The 17,256-nt window shown below is 58.3% G+C and overlaps 7 protein-coding genes across 7 annotated transcripts; 5 read left to right on the forward strand and 2 right to left on the reverse strand.

The window, feature by feature from the left end:
• Window positions 1-335: 335 nt before the first annotated feature.
• Window positions 336-2,368, forward strand: DL89DRAFT_269201 (SIR2-domain-containing protein). Its single transcript, XM_040888198.1, has 3 exons — window positions 336-740; window positions 832-1,002; window positions 1,073-2,368. Exons 1-3 carry the CDS (start codon window positions 450-452, stop codon window positions 2,327-2,329), a joined length of 1,719 nt encoding a protein of 572 aa, XP_040741263.1. The 5' UTR covers window positions 336-449; the 3' UTR covers window positions 2,330-2,368.
• Window positions 2,369-5,838: 3,470 nt separating this feature from the next.
• Window positions 5,839-8,472, forward strand: DL89DRAFT_294571 (uncharacterized protein; the record flags this gene model as incomplete). The annotated part of the gene is made up of 1 exon (XM_040890534.1): window positions 5,839-8,472. One exon carries the CDS (start codon window positions 5,839-5,841, stop codon window positions 8,470-8,472), a length of 2,634 nt encoding a protein of 877 aa, XP_040741264.1.
• DL89DRAFT_269212 (dephospho-CoA kinase) lies at window positions 8,232-9,371 on the forward strand. The gene has a single exon (XM_040888199.1). It carries the CDS (start codon window positions 8,568-8,570, stop codon window positions 9,300-9,302), a length of 735 nt encoding a protein of 244 aa, XP_040741265.1. The 5' UTR covers window positions 8,232-8,567; the 3' UTR covers window positions 9,303-9,371.
• Window positions 9,160-10,791, reverse strand: DL89DRAFT_43149 (RabGAP/TBC). The gene is made up of 2 exons (XM_040891651.1): window positions 10,605-10,791; window positions 9,160-10,509 (listed from the first exon to the last, which is right to left on the reverse strand). Exons 1-2 carry the CDS (start codon window positions 10,667-10,669, stop codon window positions 9,369-9,371), a joined length of 1,206 nt encoding a protein of 401 aa, XP_040741266.1. The 5' UTR covers window positions 10,670-10,791; the 3' UTR covers window positions 9,160-9,368.
• A 287-nt stretch (window positions 10,792-11,078) lies between these two features.
• DL89DRAFT_202473 (DUF1077-domain-containing protein) lies at window positions 11,079-11,447 on the forward strand (the record flags this gene model as incomplete). Its single annotated transcript, XM_040883998.1, has 1 exon — window positions 11,079-11,447. A coding segment is annotated over one exon (369 nt), but the record flags the coding sequence as incomplete, so codon positions are not given.
• DL89DRAFT_269214 (uncharacterized protein) lies at window positions 11,433-12,482 on the reverse strand. The gene has a single exon (XM_040888200.1). The coding sequence runs from the start codon at window positions 11,983-11,985 to the stop codon at window positions 11,500-11,502; it is 486 nt and encodes a 161-aa protein (XP_040741268.1). The 5' UTR covers window positions 11,986-12,482; the 3' UTR covers window positions 11,433-11,499.
• Window positions 12,483-13,266: 784 nt separating this feature from the next.
• On the forward strand, window positions 13,267-17,025 carry DL89DRAFT_259278 (uncharacterized protein; the record flags this gene model as incomplete). The annotated part of the gene is made up of 1 exon (XM_040885678.1): window positions 13,267-17,025. One exon carries the CDS (start codon window positions 13,267-13,269, stop codon window positions 17,023-17,025), a length of 3,759 nt encoding a protein of 1,252 aa, XP_040741269.1.
• Window positions 17,026-17,256: the final 231 nt, after the last annotated feature.

The following is a 17,256-nucleotide window of genomic DNA, read 5'->3' on the forward strand; positions in this document are numbered from 1 at the left end:
AGCAGGCGGATGCGCTTGATCTGGGCGAGGAGCCTTCGCACGGCTCTGCGGCAGCTGGAGGCAAGGCCGAGTCCAGTGCTCCGCAGCAGCCATCAGATGCAAATGCCTGCGACGCCGGTGAGCAGGAAGAGGCCGAGGAGATCGGCCACATTGACGACTATATGTTCCGGTTCATTTCACAGATGGTCTTCAAATAAACGCTGCGCCACCATGCCCAGGACATGCGCTGCTGGCTCGCCTGTTTGCAAGAATCGGGAAATCGGCAGGGGGCTTTCCAGCCAAAACAGGCAAATCGCGGTCCATTCGTCCTTTTCTCCTGAAAAGTCTTTTTTCGCCTGCGATTTTCATAATTTAACTTTTTCAGCATTTCAATTTGGACGCGCTCGCCTGCTGTTCGCCTGCTTCCCCTTGCTCCCTCTCACCACCAGTACTTGCGCGGATATAATCAAATGGCCCAGCATAGCGTCCAGGGCGCAACTGTTGAGCTTAGCGACCACAGCGAGGCAAACTCGAGTAGTCGCAAACGCTCCGAATCGGTTAACGGACCAGAGCAGTTGGACAAGGGACGAGCTCGGCCGCTTCAAGAGCTCAAAACGCCACCGCCTAGACACCGCCGGCAGGTCTGCCAGGCGACGAGGCCAAGCCCACGGGTGCGGATGACAATCACACCCATCAAAAACACGGATGAAGACAGCGACGAGGAGGATGGCGACTTTGGCGGTTCTACATCTGGCAACAGCGTTGCCACTGATGCTGGAGAGGAGGACGAGGAATTGCTAAAACGTCGACGGTAGCTGCGCGCCGTCCCCGCTGCCGGACACATCACACGAGATCATTGACGACACGTATATGCGCTTTGGCGATGCTGAAAAGGCAATTATCCGCAGCGAGGCGCATGTGCTGGGCATCAATGGGTTCATCCAGGAGTATCTGGTCAGCAAGGGCATCTCGGTCCGATCGTTGCTGGACGTGTTTGCGGCACCCACATCGCTTATCCAGACTGTGCCTGATTTCCAGCTGCTGCCGCTCCTCAAGCACTACTTGACGCGATTCTACCGTAAACCGGCCAAAGCTTCCCTCTGTCAACTCGCTGGAGGACATCATCAAGCTACTGAAGCAGTCTCGGCGCATCATGGTTTTGACCGGTGCTGGCGTCAGTGTTTCGTGTGGTATTCCTGATTTCCGGTCGCCGACGGGAATATACACTCGGCTCAACGACGAATACGGCCTGGATGACCCTCAGCAGATGTTTGATATCGAGTATTTCCGGATGATGCCCCAGCTGTTCTACTCGTTTGCCAAGGAACTGTTTCCATCCAATTTCACTCCAGCACCATCGCATGCGTTTGTGAAGATGCTTGAGGACAAGGAGAAGCTGCTGCGCAACTATACGCAGAACATCGATACGCTGGAGCACGTAGAAGGAATCAAGAACGTGCTGAACTGCCATGGGTCGTTTGCGACAGCAACATGTATCAAGTGCGGATACAAGTGCGACGGTAAGGATCTGGAAGGAGATATCATGGTGCAGCGGATTGCTTACTGCCCAAAGTGCAACGACCAGCCGAGTCAATCCACCAAGCCGAAGGGCGTCATGCCTGAGGGCACAACGATCTCTAACCAGGATTTTGGTAACGGCTATGATGACGACGAGGATGATGACGAGGATGATGACGACTATGGAATGCAGCGCGGCGTAATGAAGCCAGATATTACATTCTTTGGTGAAAAGCTGCCGGATGCCTTTGACGAAGCGCTGCTGGCCGACCGCGAGAAGGTTGATCTGCTGTTGGTCATGGGTAGTAGTCTGAAGGTGGCACCGGTTTCCGACATCATGGGGCATTTGCCACATACAGTCCCGCAGATTGTCATCAACAAGACGCCAATTCTGCACTTCAACTTTGATGTGCAGCTACTGGGCGATGCTGACGACATTGTGGCATATCTTGCCCATGCGTGCGGCTGGGAGCTGCGGCATCCACGGGTCGCTGGCCAGAGCACACAGAGCGCGGAGTTCCAGGCACAAATGCCAGCGCCAATCGAGTCTCCGCCTGATATCAAGGTGGTAGCGAGTGTGAAAGATGCGGCCACGCCTGGCAGAGTGGAGACGGTGGAGAAGTCGTACAGTGTGCCCAAGCACTGGATCGTGTTTCCAAGTGCGGTCATCAGCGGCAAGGACTTGATGGTTGCAAATGGTGATCTGCCAATTAGGCTGGCCATTGATTCCAGCGATGAGGAAGATGCCGATAGTTACGACAGCGAAGACGATGAAGGAGACGCTTTGGCAAGCGACATTGAAAAGCTTCACCCGTCGACGCCTGCACCTTGAATGAATAAACCCGTACTTTGAATATTATTTACCTTATTCACTACCAGAATTGCTCTGCTCGCGATGCGAGCTCGGCTGCTAGTCAGCATGGGTTGACACGTCGATAAGAGCATCACGGCGAACCGGTCATTTGAACGTGTCGGATGGTTGTTGGTGCAATGTTGATCATGGACATCTCCCATCTTGGTGGCCTGCTCAGCGTAGGCGCTTCAGCGCTGGCTCGCTGCTGCTGGCAGCAGAATAGCCTGCTGCTGCTGCACGCCTCTTGCGCGGCCTCTTTGTTGCAGGGGTGGTGCCAGAAGCATTGGCAGCAATGGCTGTAGAGCGACAGAACCGTTCAGGAATACTGCCTGAATCACAGAGTGACTAGAAAATGAGCCTGAAGTTTAGAACTGCTGCGAGATCGCGGTTCAAGAGCCGAGACGAATAGGCTCGCCTGTATTGTGCCATGGCCTGCTTACATGACTCGCTTGTACAGCGGAGAAGGCCATGGCACTTCACAGTTGGGTTCTTCGATCTCTGGTAGGGCCGCGGGTTGGGAACATGCCGGAATGTCTGCAGCGACTTTTCGCAGCAGAACGGGCACATCGACGATGTCCGAAATTCGTCGATCAGATAGACTTCAAAGTTGTGTGCAGCCTTCTTGGCCAATTTTTCGCCCTTTTCTGCTGCTTTCCTTGCCTCTGTTGCTGCCCTCTTTGCTGCGTTGATCTTGGTAACCTCCTCACGTGTTTTCGAAACAAACACCTGCTTGATTATTTGCTTGTCTAAGCGCACATGGCCTGGGATCCATGGTGTCCGCAGAGGCAAGCATTGGGGGGGAGACTTGCCAAGCTGCTCATTCTCAATAAGCTGGCATAGGCGAATGTATACATGCAGATGCTTAAGTGGATTTACCTTGGCATCATAGTATCGGCTGTCTTTGGCGAATCTGTACTTGGCATCATAGGCATTAAGGACTGGTGCCAGCTTGTTGTAGATTGCAAGCATCCGTAGGGTGAGCACACTGAGATCAGGGTGCCTAGAGGCAACTGCCTGGCGGAGCTTCTGTGCAGGTGTATAAATACACACTTGACATGCGTTATTGAACTCAGCCTTGGATACATTGCCCATTGTACTGTGCAGTGTGTTTTTGCGGCTGCGAATATCAATCAATTTGGCCAGAATCCGCTGTAGGCAAGTGCCATAGTGCAACACAATGTTGTTCTTGTATGCTGTCATCAGCTCGGTATCCACGTATGTTGCTACTTGATTCATGTCATGTACACCATGTAGCTTGATATCGCCATTATGCAATAGATAATCATAAATATGATATCTAGCTACATCACCGAAATCTGCGCTCGACAGTTCTGACTTGTCCTTCCGGTTGACGAAGTCCTCGGCAGATATGACAGTCTTCGCCTTCAGATTGTGATATATAAATAAATAAATTGAGCGAAAGAATCCCTTTTTTACAAATGTTGCAGGGTCAAAGGCATCATCATCAGCTAGTTGATGGAGTAATATCCATCGTGCAAGCATGTATATATGCTCTTTGATGATATTGACGCTGTGTACAAATTGCTCTAGGCGGGGCAACATAGAATCACGGAAGCCAATACCACCAAGTGATATCTTTATGATAGTAGTGCTGCAGGTAATGTTCATTTGAGAAATTCAATAGGCAAGTAAGAAGAGAAATGATGCTGTTCAGTTTTGCTGTATTGCGTATGCATAGCATTAAGAACTTTTTATTAATAATGATCTGGCTTGCATGGTTCTTGGGGCCCTTAGCACTGATACAGTCTCTTGAATCAGTCTATACAGACTGGGTCCATTGTGGCCCAAATACTACTGCTTACGCATGTTCATAAGACAAATTAATTTGTAAAATAAACCCACAAATATTGCATGACCGCTAGAAGAGCTATATGGCCTTATTCAATAGGTGCTCATAAATAAACATCCTAAGAGTGTTGCGCAGCCGGTGATGACCACCATGATGATGCCATGGAAGTTATCATGTCGACCGACAATGAGAGTAGCTCTTGCGCTGAACCAATGGAGATATATAGTGGAAACCTATAACCACTACAATAACAACTTGTCACCCTGGTTTCACCGATGAGGTCAGATGCCGCACAAGATCAAAAAGGAGTTTATAGAGTAAGTCTCCCAAACTCGTGTTGAAGCTTAAAAGTTTTATCTTTTAACCAATTTAAAAGGTTCTAGCGGACGGTCGGACACTTTTTGGACTATAAAATCATATATAAAGGTAAAGATTAAGCTTACTATTTCCAGTTTGTGTTTTCAAACAACATATAATCACGAGTATATGCTATGGAGCAGGCTTGGGCAATGGAGTGTGGTGCAGCCTCAAGCCTGAATCTAAGCAGCGCACGTCCCACACATATTGCCTGCCCTTATTCGAGGTTGTGTGGACCTCCAGCAATTATGTTTGGCGGTGAAAGGGCGCAAAAATCGGCAAGATACATGTCCACAACGATAAAGTGAAGAACAGGTCTCCATCCCAGAGCATTGTATACACTGCTCCCAATGCCAAGTGCCAGAGTACCAGAACACTGGGGTCATTCTAGTGTCACTGTATACCACTACCAAGAGAGAAGGGCGAGTAAACGCATTGCTAAACTAAATATATTCTGCTTCCTCTACAGGATCATGCTAAACAGTATTTGGGGCAGTAGGCACTATATGGGCCGAATCCTCTAAAGGGATTGAGTCGTAAGCATTGGGATGGAGGATCTCAGCACATACAGGATGATTCCCTGCTAAGGTGGCCATGCAATGCAGCTTTCTCTTTCTCTTTTCCCTTTGGTACAAAGTGGGCCCTTTAGAAAACTCACACCTCGTACAAAACGCAGCAACAATATATCTGATACATGTGTGTGTTTTAATATTGAAATTGGCAAATGGGTTCTGGGATAGCAGTTGAAAAATAAGTATTAATTATAGAGATAGTGTGGATAGGACGGCAACAGTGAGTATTTCACAGCACCCACTAGAGGGTTCTGCACCTAGCCAATGATACTGTTGCGCGCCCGATGCGGCTGTCCCTGACATCGACATGTTAGCCGAATCAGGTGACAGAAATCCAGGCGCCAACGAGAGCCCCGCTACAGCCTACGATATGGAGGTAGAGTCTAGCCTCTGATAAGTTGCACAGATGGCAGTATTAAAAACTCCCCTGCGCAACTCGTCTATTCCCTTTTCTCTCTTTTCTTCAGTATTAAATATACATTTAAAAACCACTACACAGTCGACCAACACAACAATACCATGAAATATGCGGTTGCTCGTATGCAGCCGACCACATTTCATGATGGGATGTGGCTACATCGGCTCGGCTCGCTTCAATATCAAAGTACGAGCCGGATAGTCTGAAAAAAACAGAAAATAAAAAGCGCGCACACGTCAAACGCACGCCTTTCGGTCCTTGCTTTCTGACACGAATTTACACACTCTGGCATCCCAAGCAAGCAGCAGGCCCACCACATATAGATACGAAAATGGAGCTACGCGACGGGACAATAGCAAAGGACACAGCAGGCAGCAGCGCCAGCGACCACCCAACAACCATGCATGGGGAAGGCAGCCAGGACGCAATGCTGGACGACAGCGAGTTTCAGGAGCCCACAGAGATGGCAGCGCGGCTTTCGCAAATAGCAACAATAGATGACACGGACTTGGATGAGTCCGGGTCGTCCTCGGAGGACGAGAGCAAGAGCGAAGCGGGGATCGGCGGTATAGAGGAAGAAGGGTCGGGGGGATTTTTCGTTGACTTTGAGGAGATCGAAGCGGATGAAGACGTGGAGCGGCTGATATCGCAGAACCACACGCCGGCGGCGTCGACGCGGCAGTCGCCGGTGGCTATGCGTGGGGTGGAGCGGATAGTAGGGGAGGAGCACAAGACAGCGGCGGCGGGACACTCGAGCGATGATGAGGAGTTTGAGTCGATTCCAGCACTGGACGGGAGCGAGCAGACGGTGGGCGGAGTGGCAGAGACTACTGTGCTGGATCGGATGCAGCAAGATTTCCGCGACAGACATGTGCCCAAAGTCGCGCAGGGGCGGTTTTTCGACGTGGAAGTTTATAAGCGGTACACGGTTGTGAAAGCGCAGTCGGCAGCAGTCAGTGAGCCAAAGGAAGCAGGGCCGGCGGCAGTTGCGCCAGCGGCAGTTGCGCCAGCGGTATCGGCAGTCCACCACCACCAGAAGCCGTCGTCTCTGCGGTCGCATGGGGCGGCAGGTGCAGGAAGCGAGGTCCCAAAGGAGGCGGCGGGAGGGAATAGCACAGGATCCGAGGACGTGCAGGGAGCAGCAAAGACACGGGCAGTGGCTAGTGAGGGAGATGATGTGGTGGGGGCGCTGCTGGGGGCAATGAAGTCGCCGGGGTTAGCAAAGACAGGCACCGAGGCAATGGTGAGCCGGATGCGCCAGGCATCGCCGTTGGCACATGTGGGCGAGGCAGCGGCGGTGGAGGCAAGCAATGAGAAGCCGGGGGAGGTGCCTAATGACCTGCTGGTGGCGATGCAGGCGATCGAGGGCACAGCGCCAGCAGTCGCTCCAGAGCAGCAGCAGCAGCAGCAGCAACCGGCAGTAGGGGACAGTGGCAAGACGGCCAAGGAGCTGGCGGCGCTGCTTCCTCGAGAATACAGCGGGCCGTTCTCGCAGCTGGCGGCGGCCGAGCACGTGTGGTACTTGAAGCAGACGCATCGGGCGAAGGCGGGCGAGACGCTGGCACACAAGGAGATGCAGGAGCTGAGCCGGTTGCGGGGACGGGTGGAGACGGAGCAGCAGCGGTTCCGGCAGCAGAGCCGCGAGGCAGTGGCGCCGCGGCTCGGGTTTATCAGCACGGCGGTCAAGCAGTGGGCAGCGGCAGAGCTGGAGCGGCAGCGGGCGCGGGCACTGGCCATATATGGGCGGCGGTACCGGGCAGTGCACGTGACGCCGATCCGGCCGACGACGCCGGGGTATGTGCAGTTCGAGTACAGCGACACGCTGCTGCAGCGCGGGTCGTGTGCCAGGGTCGCGTGGGAGCAGGTATCCAGCGGCGACATTGCGCAGGCGGATCCGTGGGTGGACGGGGCGGTGGCTCCAGCGATGTCGCAGGATGCGTGTGCGATGCAGCTGGCAGGGCTGGCGAGGGCCGACGTGTCGCTGGCGCTGGGGGCACTGGAGGCGCTGCTGACGCTGGCGCAAGCGTTTGCACGCGACGTGATGATTCCGTTCGAAATCCGCGAGACAGACGGCAGGCGCGTGCTGGTGGTGGACTCGCCGCTGGCGTCGGCCCAGGCAGCAACGCCGCGGATGCTCAACCAGGAGTTCTATGGGGCGGCGGCGGCGGCTCGGGCAGTGAGCGGCGGCAGTGCAGACATGGACCTGCGTCGCGGCTCGATGCTGGGGCGGGTGGAGGGCGGCTCGGGGGCAGAGAGCGGCAATGCGAGCTACACGCTGTGGGAGTTTGGCGGGCTGCGGGTGCTGGTGCGGTCACGGGTGCATGGGTTTGCCACGGGCGAGGGAGGGCGTGTGGCGACGGTGACGCTGAAGACGAAGCTGGAGTACCAGCGCGGGCTGGGCGCGGCGGGCGAGGAGGTGACGGAGACAGAGCGGCTTGCGTGGTGGCTCGGCAGCTACATGCGCGGCAGCCCGTCGGAGGTGTGGGTGACGCATGTGGATGTGGGCGCGGGGCAGGCGGTGCGGGCGACACGGGTCGGCTCGGGCGATCTGTACGAGTGCACGTCGCCGGGCACCAGTCCGTCGACGCGCGGGGTGCGCGAGCTGCTGCGCGAGCTGCTGGGGCTGGCGGCGGGGCAGTACATGCTGGTGCATCGCAAGCGCACCTGGGATGCGACTGTCTACCGCGCAGCCGACGATGCGGGCGGGCCGGGCGGGGCGGTGCTGGACCTGGGAGCCGAGCTGGCGGGCGGCAGCGAGCCGACGCTGGAGGCTGATATCGACAGCGACTACGTGGCCGGGGCGTGGCAGGCGGCGGTGCCTGGGCAGATTCCAAACACGTACCCGCCAGCCGACCTGGCCGAGTGGGTGCAGGCCGAGCAGCAGGCAGGCAGTGCCAAGCCGCGCGGCGGCAAGCGCAGGCGTGGGGGCAGCGGGCGGAGCCGGAGCAAGCGGTCCAAGCGCTGATAGAGTGCTGTGGGCAGATAAGCCGGGGTTTCCCTGGCAGCTTTTTGCTTCTCTCCAACTGAATTGGCCACACATAAATTTACTACTCTGCTGCAATGCTGATAGTCGGACTCACAGGCGGAATTGCCACGGGCAAGAGCACCGTCAGCAACGGGCTGCGCGCGCAGGGCGTGCCTGTTATCGACGCCGACACTGTCGCCCACCAGCTGATGGAGCCGGGCGAGACACCATACCGTCTGGTGGTGCAACATTTTGGGCCGGGGATACTGCGGGACGACGCGACCATCGACCGGGCGCGACTGGGCGCCGAGATCTTCGGCGACGCGGCCAAGCGACAGCTGCTGAACCGCTGCACGCACCCGTACGTGCGGCGAAGGATGCTGGTGCTTTTGCTTGGATATTATGTGCGCGGCCACGCCATGTGCGTTCTGGACGTGCCGCTGCTGTTCGAGTCGGGGCTGGACAGGCTGTGCGGTAAGGTGGCCGTGGTGGCGTGTGCCGAGGACCGGCAGCTGGCGCGGCTGATGGCCCGCAATGCGCTAAGCGGCGATGAGGCAGCCGCGCGGATCGCTGCGCAGATGCCGCTGGACGACAAGATCCGCCGGGCCACGCGCGTCATCGACAACAACGGCAGCGTGGAGGAGACCATGGGCCAGGTGCAGACCATGGTCCGTGAGTGGCGGCCGTCGTGGCTCTCGACCTTTGGTGCGCTGCTGGCGCCCGTGGGTCTGGTCGCCGCGCTGCCGCTGGTGCGGACCAGCGTGTGGGGGTTGGGCGTGGCTGGCACGTGCGCGGCGTGGCTGGTGGGCTCAGCGCTGGGGGTGCTCTGACTCGTCTCCAGCGGCCGTAATGTTCTTTTACTGTTCTGCCAATATTTTGAACCATGTATTTTCAAATCAGCGCCGCGTGGCCGTCGCCGCATAGTGGCTGGGCGAGTCGTGGTACAGGCACTTGTACATGTATGCCTCGGCCAGCAGCAGCTCAATGTCCTGCGTGGTCCAAGCGGCAGTGGGCGGGTTCTGCAGAAACAGAATGGCTTTCTGGAAGTCGAGCTGCATCAGCTCGGCGGCCCAGCGCAGCAGGAAAGCTGCGCAGACGTAGATGTGGAAGGTCGAGAAGCCGTCGGGCTCGGCCAGGTACGTGTCCCACATGCGCACGGTGTTGGCCAGGCTGACCTCGCGCATCAGCAGGCAGTTGATCCACCGGAATGCAAACTGGATGAACTCTATGCCCTCGGCGCTGAGATGGTCGGCCAGTGGCCGGTTGATGCGCGACACCAGCTCGCGCAGCTTGACCACCTGCCGCTGGATGCCCGGCTGTGCATGCGTGTAGTTGTCCTGGATTCCGTCCAGCAGCCGCGTCAGGCACCAGAACGCGTCGGCCTCGGTCTCAGCCAGCGCCTGGTCCGAGACACTGTCAACTTCTGCCTCGCCCAGGAACACGCAGTAGAACGGCGTCAGCAGGTCGTTGATGCCCTGCACGTAGCCGCTAGCCGGGTGCCGCACCGCCCAGCAGTACAGCGCGCGCTCCAGGCTGCGCTGCACGCGCACGTGCTGGATCACCGGCGAATCAGGCCGCGTGCGTGGCACGTCGATGCGGATCTGGTGCCACACCTGCCGGTCCAGCGACGCCTCGCCGCGCTGGAACGTCTGCGCGGTCCAGTCCGCATACTCCTTGCGTTTGCGAGCCACTGTGGCTGCGCGACGGCTGCCGTTCAGCGGCAGGTATCCCATAAGCAGCTGCCATGCTGTGCGCCGGTGCCTGGACGGGATGCCCTTCCAGCTGAGCTTCTTGAGCTGCTCCAGGTCCACGTGCGGCGACGACAGCAGTGCCTGGAACTTGTCCTCCAGCGTGCTGGAGACTGGTGGCGAGGGAGGCCCTGCTGCTGCTAGCGGGTTGAGGTCGGCTGTGCGTGGCTCTGGCTCTGTTGCCGGCTCTGCTGCTGGTTCTGGTGCCGCTGCTGGCTGCTGCTTGGCTTTGGGCGCCAGGTCGGCGGCGGTGTCCGTGTGCGCTGTGCTGCTGTATACGAGCTCCACCCTAGAACTCAATGCCTGTCAGCTGTCCTTTGCTCTGGCTTGCGTTGTCCATACGCTACTCCCCATGGTGCATGCTGTGCTTTTGTTTCTTTTTACCTGGACGGCGTGAATGCAGGCGTGCGCTTCCAAAAGGACGACTGTCGGACGTTGGACGAGGCCATTGCGAAGGATAATGCAAGCTACTGTAAGGTACGCTGGAAATTCAAGAAAACGCGGGCATAGCTGGAGCGAAGAAAAGCAAGGCTGCCGCCAGCCGTGGCCCCTCTTGCCTGCACAGTCCCTGCCCGATAATCGCTGTCGAGGCCACTCGTGGCACTTTCCTGCTCGCAATCGCTTCCCCCCACCTGCACGCGCTTCTCTGCAGCGCTTTTGCATTTTCCCTAATTACCCTGCGATTTCTTCTGAATGATGAGCAAGACTACAAAGACGTACGTGGACATTTCGCCGCTGCTGAGCAAGGGCCGGCCCAACCGCTTCGTCAAGGACCCGTACGGCTTCGACGCAGCCATCGCCGCCGGCAGCTCCGTGTCGTCGGGCGCGCGCAATGCCTCCGACTCCATTGAGCTGGAGCTGCGCGCAAAGAAGGCCTGGGAGGTGGCACTGGCGCCGGGCAAGACGCTGCCCATGCAGATGTTCATGGCGTGGATGTCGGGCAGCGGCGTCTCGATCTTCAGCATCATCATCATGGGCATGATCTTCATGACGCCGCTAAAGTCCATCATGTCTGTCAATGCGTCCTTTGCGCCCCTGGAGCGTCTGGGCAAGGGCGGCAATGTCGCTGTTGACCTGAGCATGCAGAAGGCTGCCTTCATTGCTATCAACATCGGTGGGGTGCTGTTTGGCGTCTACCGTCTCAGCATCATGGGCCTGCTGCCCACCGCTACCTCCGACTGGCTCGCCTTTGTTCCCTTCAAGCACTACCTGGAGCTGTCTGCATAGTCTGCGTCCCTTTATATTTTCGAAAATGAAATAGAGCAAAAGTTGCTATCACTCAGTCGGTCTTTGCCTTGGCTGCCAGGCAGTGCGGCAGCGACGTCGCCACCATCAGCAGCGGAATCGCCAGATACGGCCCGTACATCATGGCCAGCATCAGCTTCTCGCTCACCGTGCGGTCGGTGATGTTGAATGCCAGCGTCGCCAGAATAGGCACCATCGTGGTCACTACGTGGGCCCCATACACTGCCAGCCACGGGTGCCGCCGCGGCGACCCCGCCAGCAGCAGCTTTAGCGCATAGAAGAAGAACGGCAGCTGGAACACTAGCTCGCAGGCAAGGAAGCTGCGGAACCACGTCAGGTCTGTGCGCGTGTCGTCGATCACCATGAACGGGTCGCGCAGCGTCTGCGTCAGGAACGTGTTGAGCGCCAGCAGTGGCCCGGGCACCAGTGCTCGGGGCAGCAGCGGCATGAGGTCCACAGCCAGCGTGATGGGGATGTGCGACGCAAAGTACCCAATATAAACCGTGTCCAATGTAGCCATGCTGGTGTGATGTGTCCCTCCTTTGGACAGTACCGGTGCGCTAATAGCAAAAAGAGTCGCGATTGATCAAATGCGGCAGTGCCAAAAACACACGCGCCAATATTAAAAACACTGGTGCAGTTCATGCTGCTGCACGGATCGACCAACATATGGTTCAGCACATATGTTCTCTGGGACAGCCTGTGCGCCAGGCTAATTTGAGGCACCCAGCGCACTATCCGCGCAATCCGTGATGGCGGGCTGATAAACGCCCGCACAATGCCGCTACATGGTGGCATCTTTGTGTGTGCGCTGTTTTGCACGCTGGCCCCGCGAACAAAAGCCGGCGCTTGCTGTTTGTGTCCTTTGTCGGTGGAGCTTCTGCCGAAAAGGCCCCTGCGCATGGGAGCAGAAAAGCCAGAGTGGGGGGAGAAAACGTGAGACTCGCCCTCGCAGAAAAACGCAAGGGCTGTGGCCAGCTATTAATAGGCCGGGCGCGTCTGCTGGGTGGCTCTCGCTGTGCGTCAGGCTCCTTGAAACCCGTCTCTTCCTCCCTCCCACTCGTTTCTGCACAGCTGCAGTCTAGCTCCTGCTTGAATTTCTCCTCGCCTAATTTTTTGTTTCTCCATTTTGCGCAAGCAATCTGCAAGCACAAGCCCTTCGGTTCGACCATTTCTTAACCTCCCACCTCCATTCCTCACCACCCCACATAGACGTCGTTTTGAGGAGCAGCCGGTACTCTGGGAAGCACTCCGCAACGCCAGCACTCCGCAACGCCAGCAGCACCATCGCATACAGGTAAAGTTCGCAATGGCTGCCGTGCGGGGCCTTGCCGCTGTTGTTTAGCCCCTGCCTCTGCAATTCTTTCTCGCCGACGCCTCCTCCCACGAGTTTCTGTGAATCTTGGGATATATACACAAGCGCTGCACAATAGCCGCGGCCGCTTTGCCTTAAAAAGCCTGAGGTGCATGTTTACATTTTTGTGTTGTGTTTCGCCACCTGCTGCCCACGGCCCACGCACACCTGCCCGGGTTGTCTCTCCTCCCTCGCACGCCTCGAGCAAAAGCCCATCGGCACCGCCTCTCGCTCTTCCCCCCAAAAAAATCCCGTACTGGTTCTATTTCTGATCTCGGGCAATCGTCTGTGTGCACCTCTCGGGTCCTTTCTCGCTCGTTTTTCTTGCGTTCGAGGGGTTTATTTTGTTTGTCTTCCTCTTGCCTATACTGACCCTCTGCTCTGCTGGATTACGGACCTCTATTCCTTTTTATAGGCTCTCTTTTTCCATCTCCATTTCCATCCACCATGTCGGTCCCACCTGCTGCCACCGGATCGGCCAGCGCAGGCGGCCTCGTGCCCGTTGCCAGCATGGCCACCTACTTTGACACATTCCGCCAGAAGCTCTACATCCGCGGTATCCTGGGCAAGAAGAACGACCGCTCCGCCGACGGGCGACCATACGGAATGCGCAAGTGGACAAGGTGGTACGTTGAGCTGCGCGGCCCCGTTCTGATGTTTTGGAATCTGCTCGACTCCCAGCTGTCTGCCTACCTCGAAGATATCACCGCCATGGTCGACGGCCGCGTGCAGCCGGGGTCGCCCGAGTTCGAGCGCACAGTTGCCCACATCAAAAACATCGTGACAAAGCCCAACTTCATCAACATCACCGACGCTGCCTGCGCCGTCGTCGGCAAGCTCAAGAAGCGCGACAGCGTCTGGACCCTGCATTCGTCGGGCGCCAACCGCTTCTTCATGCAGTCTGTCGACGACCGCGCCATGAACGACTGGGTCAGGGCCATGCGTCTGGCCTGCTTCGAGGCCACAAAGCTCTACGAGTTCTACACTGCCGCCCTGGTCAACGAGCGCTATCCTGCCATCCTGGCCGACGCACGTCCGACCGAGTACCACGTGCAGGTGCGGTTCTCAGGCACCAACGAGTGGGTGCCGTGCCACATGGTGCTCGATGCAGGCAAGCAGCCGACCCAGATTGCCTTCTTCTCCGAGGAGAGCCCGGCCCAGCTGGCGCTGATGAAGGCGATCCGAAGCGCCTACTCGGTGTTCCCCGACAGCATCGACCTGGTCGACAACGCGGTCATTGCCAAATTCGAGGGCGACTGCGAGATCGACCAGTCGCTGCTTCCCAAGCCCGACGATGCCGAGAGCGACCGGAGCTCGCTGGCCAGTGCCGCCCGCGCCTGCGGATCCTACGCCCTGGTGATCTTCCAGAACCCAGGCGAGATGGTGTCGGCGCTGGTCGAGACGGCCAGCCAGTACAAGCTGTATGGCCAGCCCGTGGCCTTCATGCCCGACGTCCTGCCGAGCCGCAGCGACCTGTATCTGCTGTCTGACGACATCGCCAGCAAGTCAGTCGAGATCATGGAGCCTGTGACTGCGCGCAGGATGCTCGAGAATCTGGCTACCGAGCGGTGTGCCAAGCCGATGGTGCGCCAGGAGGTCCACCACCAGGCAGCTGAGTCTAGGTCAGCCTCCACTCTCGGCGCACCGCCTGCCCCGGCTGCTGAGGACACCGCTATTATTGCGCAGCAGCCGCAATCGCCACCGCCTCAGACACGCATGCCATGGGACAGCGATGGTGATGACGACGACGACGACGTGCCTGTCAGCAACTATGCCAACGGTAAGAACACACGCGCGCTCAGCGGCAGCACTGCGTACCAGGTGCAGCCAGCGCTGACAAAAAATGTCGCCGAGGAGCACCTGCCGAAGCCTGCCGAGCCCCCCGCAGTCGCTGTTGAGGAGACGCCGCAGAAGAAGAAGCCCTTCAGCTTCCTGCACAAGAGCAGTAAGGACAGCAAAGACAGCAAAGACAGCAACGGCCGCAAGAGCGAGGCCGGAAAGTTCCTGAAGCGCCAGAGCAAAAAGTCAGAAGACAGCGCCGGGCAGTCGCCGAGCACTACCGATGCGCGCCTGTCGAGCATCTCGGGTGGGTCAAACACCAACACCACAGCCACCACCACGAGCGGCCCGGCACCATCGATCCCGACACCTGCGCTGGGCCTGGAGGGCAACCGGGCCTCGTTTGTTGACGAGGCTTCGGAGGCCATCGTTAATCTGAAGATTGTCGAGTCGCCTCCACCTACGAACCACGCTGAAGGCGAACCAATTGGACGGCAGCTCGTAGAGTCGGACAGCAGCGACTCGGACAGCGATGCACCGCTGGGCAGCCGTCTGCCCGGGCAGCAGCTTCCTCAGCAGCAGCCGATGATGATGGGGCAGACGATGCCGGGGCAGCAGCCGATGCAATACGGATCAATCGGATCCAGTGCCACTATGCAGCGGGCCTCAACAGCCATGCCAGCCTTTGGCGGTATGCAGCAGCAGCAGCCAATGATGCCCGGCCAGACCATGCTGCCTGGACAGGCCATGAACGGAATGCAGATGATGATGGGGCAGGACCCGATGCAGCAGCAGCAGATGATGATGATGCAGCAACAGCAGCAGATGATGGGCGGCGCCATGCCTATGGGCTTTGCCAATGGCCAGCGGCCGATGACATACATGGATGCGATGGCTGGCGGCGGCGTGTGGGGCGGACAGATGCAGCAGCCGGGCATGGTCGGTGGCGGTCTCTTGGACGGCGGTGGCGCTGGACCGCTGCTGACGGTCGAGAAGAAGGTCGATCCGATCGAGCGGCCCACAGGACTGGTTGGTGCGATTGCCACGCGCGAGCAAATGCGCTCGGAGCAGAAATACCGCGACTCGTCGAGTCTGATGAAGGAGCGCCAAATGCGCCGTAACCAGGCCATGGGCATGAACACCATGATCGGCCCTATGGGCCAGCAGCAGCCCGGATCGCGCTTCGGCACGTTCCCGAGCATGTACGGTGGCCAGCCCAACTGGGCCGACGACAACATGTCGATGATGAGCGGCATGTCGGGCCGTGCGCCATACATGATGCAGGCGCCGTCCATCTCAGCTGAGCAGATTGGCGGTCCGTATATGCGCAATACGTTCTACGGCGGCCAGCAGATGGTGCCTCCGCACATGATGGGCGGCAACCAGGCAGGCATGATGATGGGCGGCGGCCATGACGATGACGACGACGACGTGGCTCTATCCATCTACACCGGTGCTCCCGGAGCCAGGGCCTCGATGGCCCAGCCCGATGTGCATCCGCTGCGCGCGGCGATGCAGTCGGGCATGTCTGCATCGTCGCCACACCTGGCAACTCAGCTCGGCGGCGCCAGCCAGGCCCCTCCGCAGCAGCAGCAGTTCCAGCAGTTCCAGCAGTTCCAGCAATTCCAGCAATTCCAGCAGTTCCAGCAGCAGCAAACCCCGCCGTTTGCTGGCGACGCCCAGCAGCAGCAGCAGCAGCCAGCAGCGCCGCAGCTCGAGTGCCCGGCTTGGAAACTCGCTGTCAGCGACCAACATGGCGCCGTTCCACAGCGCCAACTCGCGCCAGTCGCTGGCGTCGTCCCACTCCGGCTCGGGCGGCTCGTCCAGCGGGTCGTCGCCACTGTCAATTCAGAACCGGATGCAGGCGGGCACGAGCGGCCGCTGGGCGAAGGAGTCGTCGAATCTGCGCAACCAGACCCGCATCACCGAGTCACAGACCATGCCGCGCGGGCGCTCCAGCGGAGCCGTGGCGGCCAGGCACCGGGCAGCACGTCGTCAGTCTACGAGCTGCCTGGCCGGTCAGCCAACGGACGCAAGGCTGAGCCGGCGGCGGCTGCGCATCGCGGCCCATCGGCCTACAACGGACAGCTTTACGGCGATGACGACGAAGAGGACGAGGAAGAATCGGACGCGGAGACCGACGAGACCGATGAGGATGACCTGGACAGCGCCACGGCCAGCATCCCCAAGGACGTGCGCCAGTTCTTCGGCGTGTTTGTCGACAAGTGCCTGGACGTCAAGCCGTACGCATGGCTGTCGTTCGAGACGGCGTTCCGGGCCTACAAGAACTTCTGCTCGCGCAACGGCATGCGCGGCAAGTCGATGGCCAATTCCAGCCAGTTCCAGGACCTGATGGGAGCAGCCGAGTGGCAGCTGCGCACCAAGGACAATGGCGAGCGCGCCTACTACAACGTGTGCCTGGTGTGAGTGGAGTTTCGAGAGCTACTCCGCAAGGGGGCTATTGCAATCCACAGCATTTCTACATACTTTTTAATACACAGCAATATGCAACTGAAGTCCGAGGACCCGATGTGCTGAGGCGCAAACGCCATATTGCTTGGGCACACGCCTTGGCCGCCTGAACCAGAAATGGCAAGCCATTGATCTTAATCACGGCTCATTCTGTCTCCTGTGATTACCCGCTCCAGGTGGCGTTTG

This window comes from Linderina pennispora (assembly GCF_002104995.1).
Source record: "Linderina pennispora strain ATCC 12442 chromosome Unknown DL89scaffold_12, whole genome shotgun sequence".
NCBI classification, from domain to species: Eukaryota; Fungi; Kickxellomycota; class Kickxellomycetes; order Kickxellales; family Kickxellaceae; genus Linderina; species Linderina pennispora.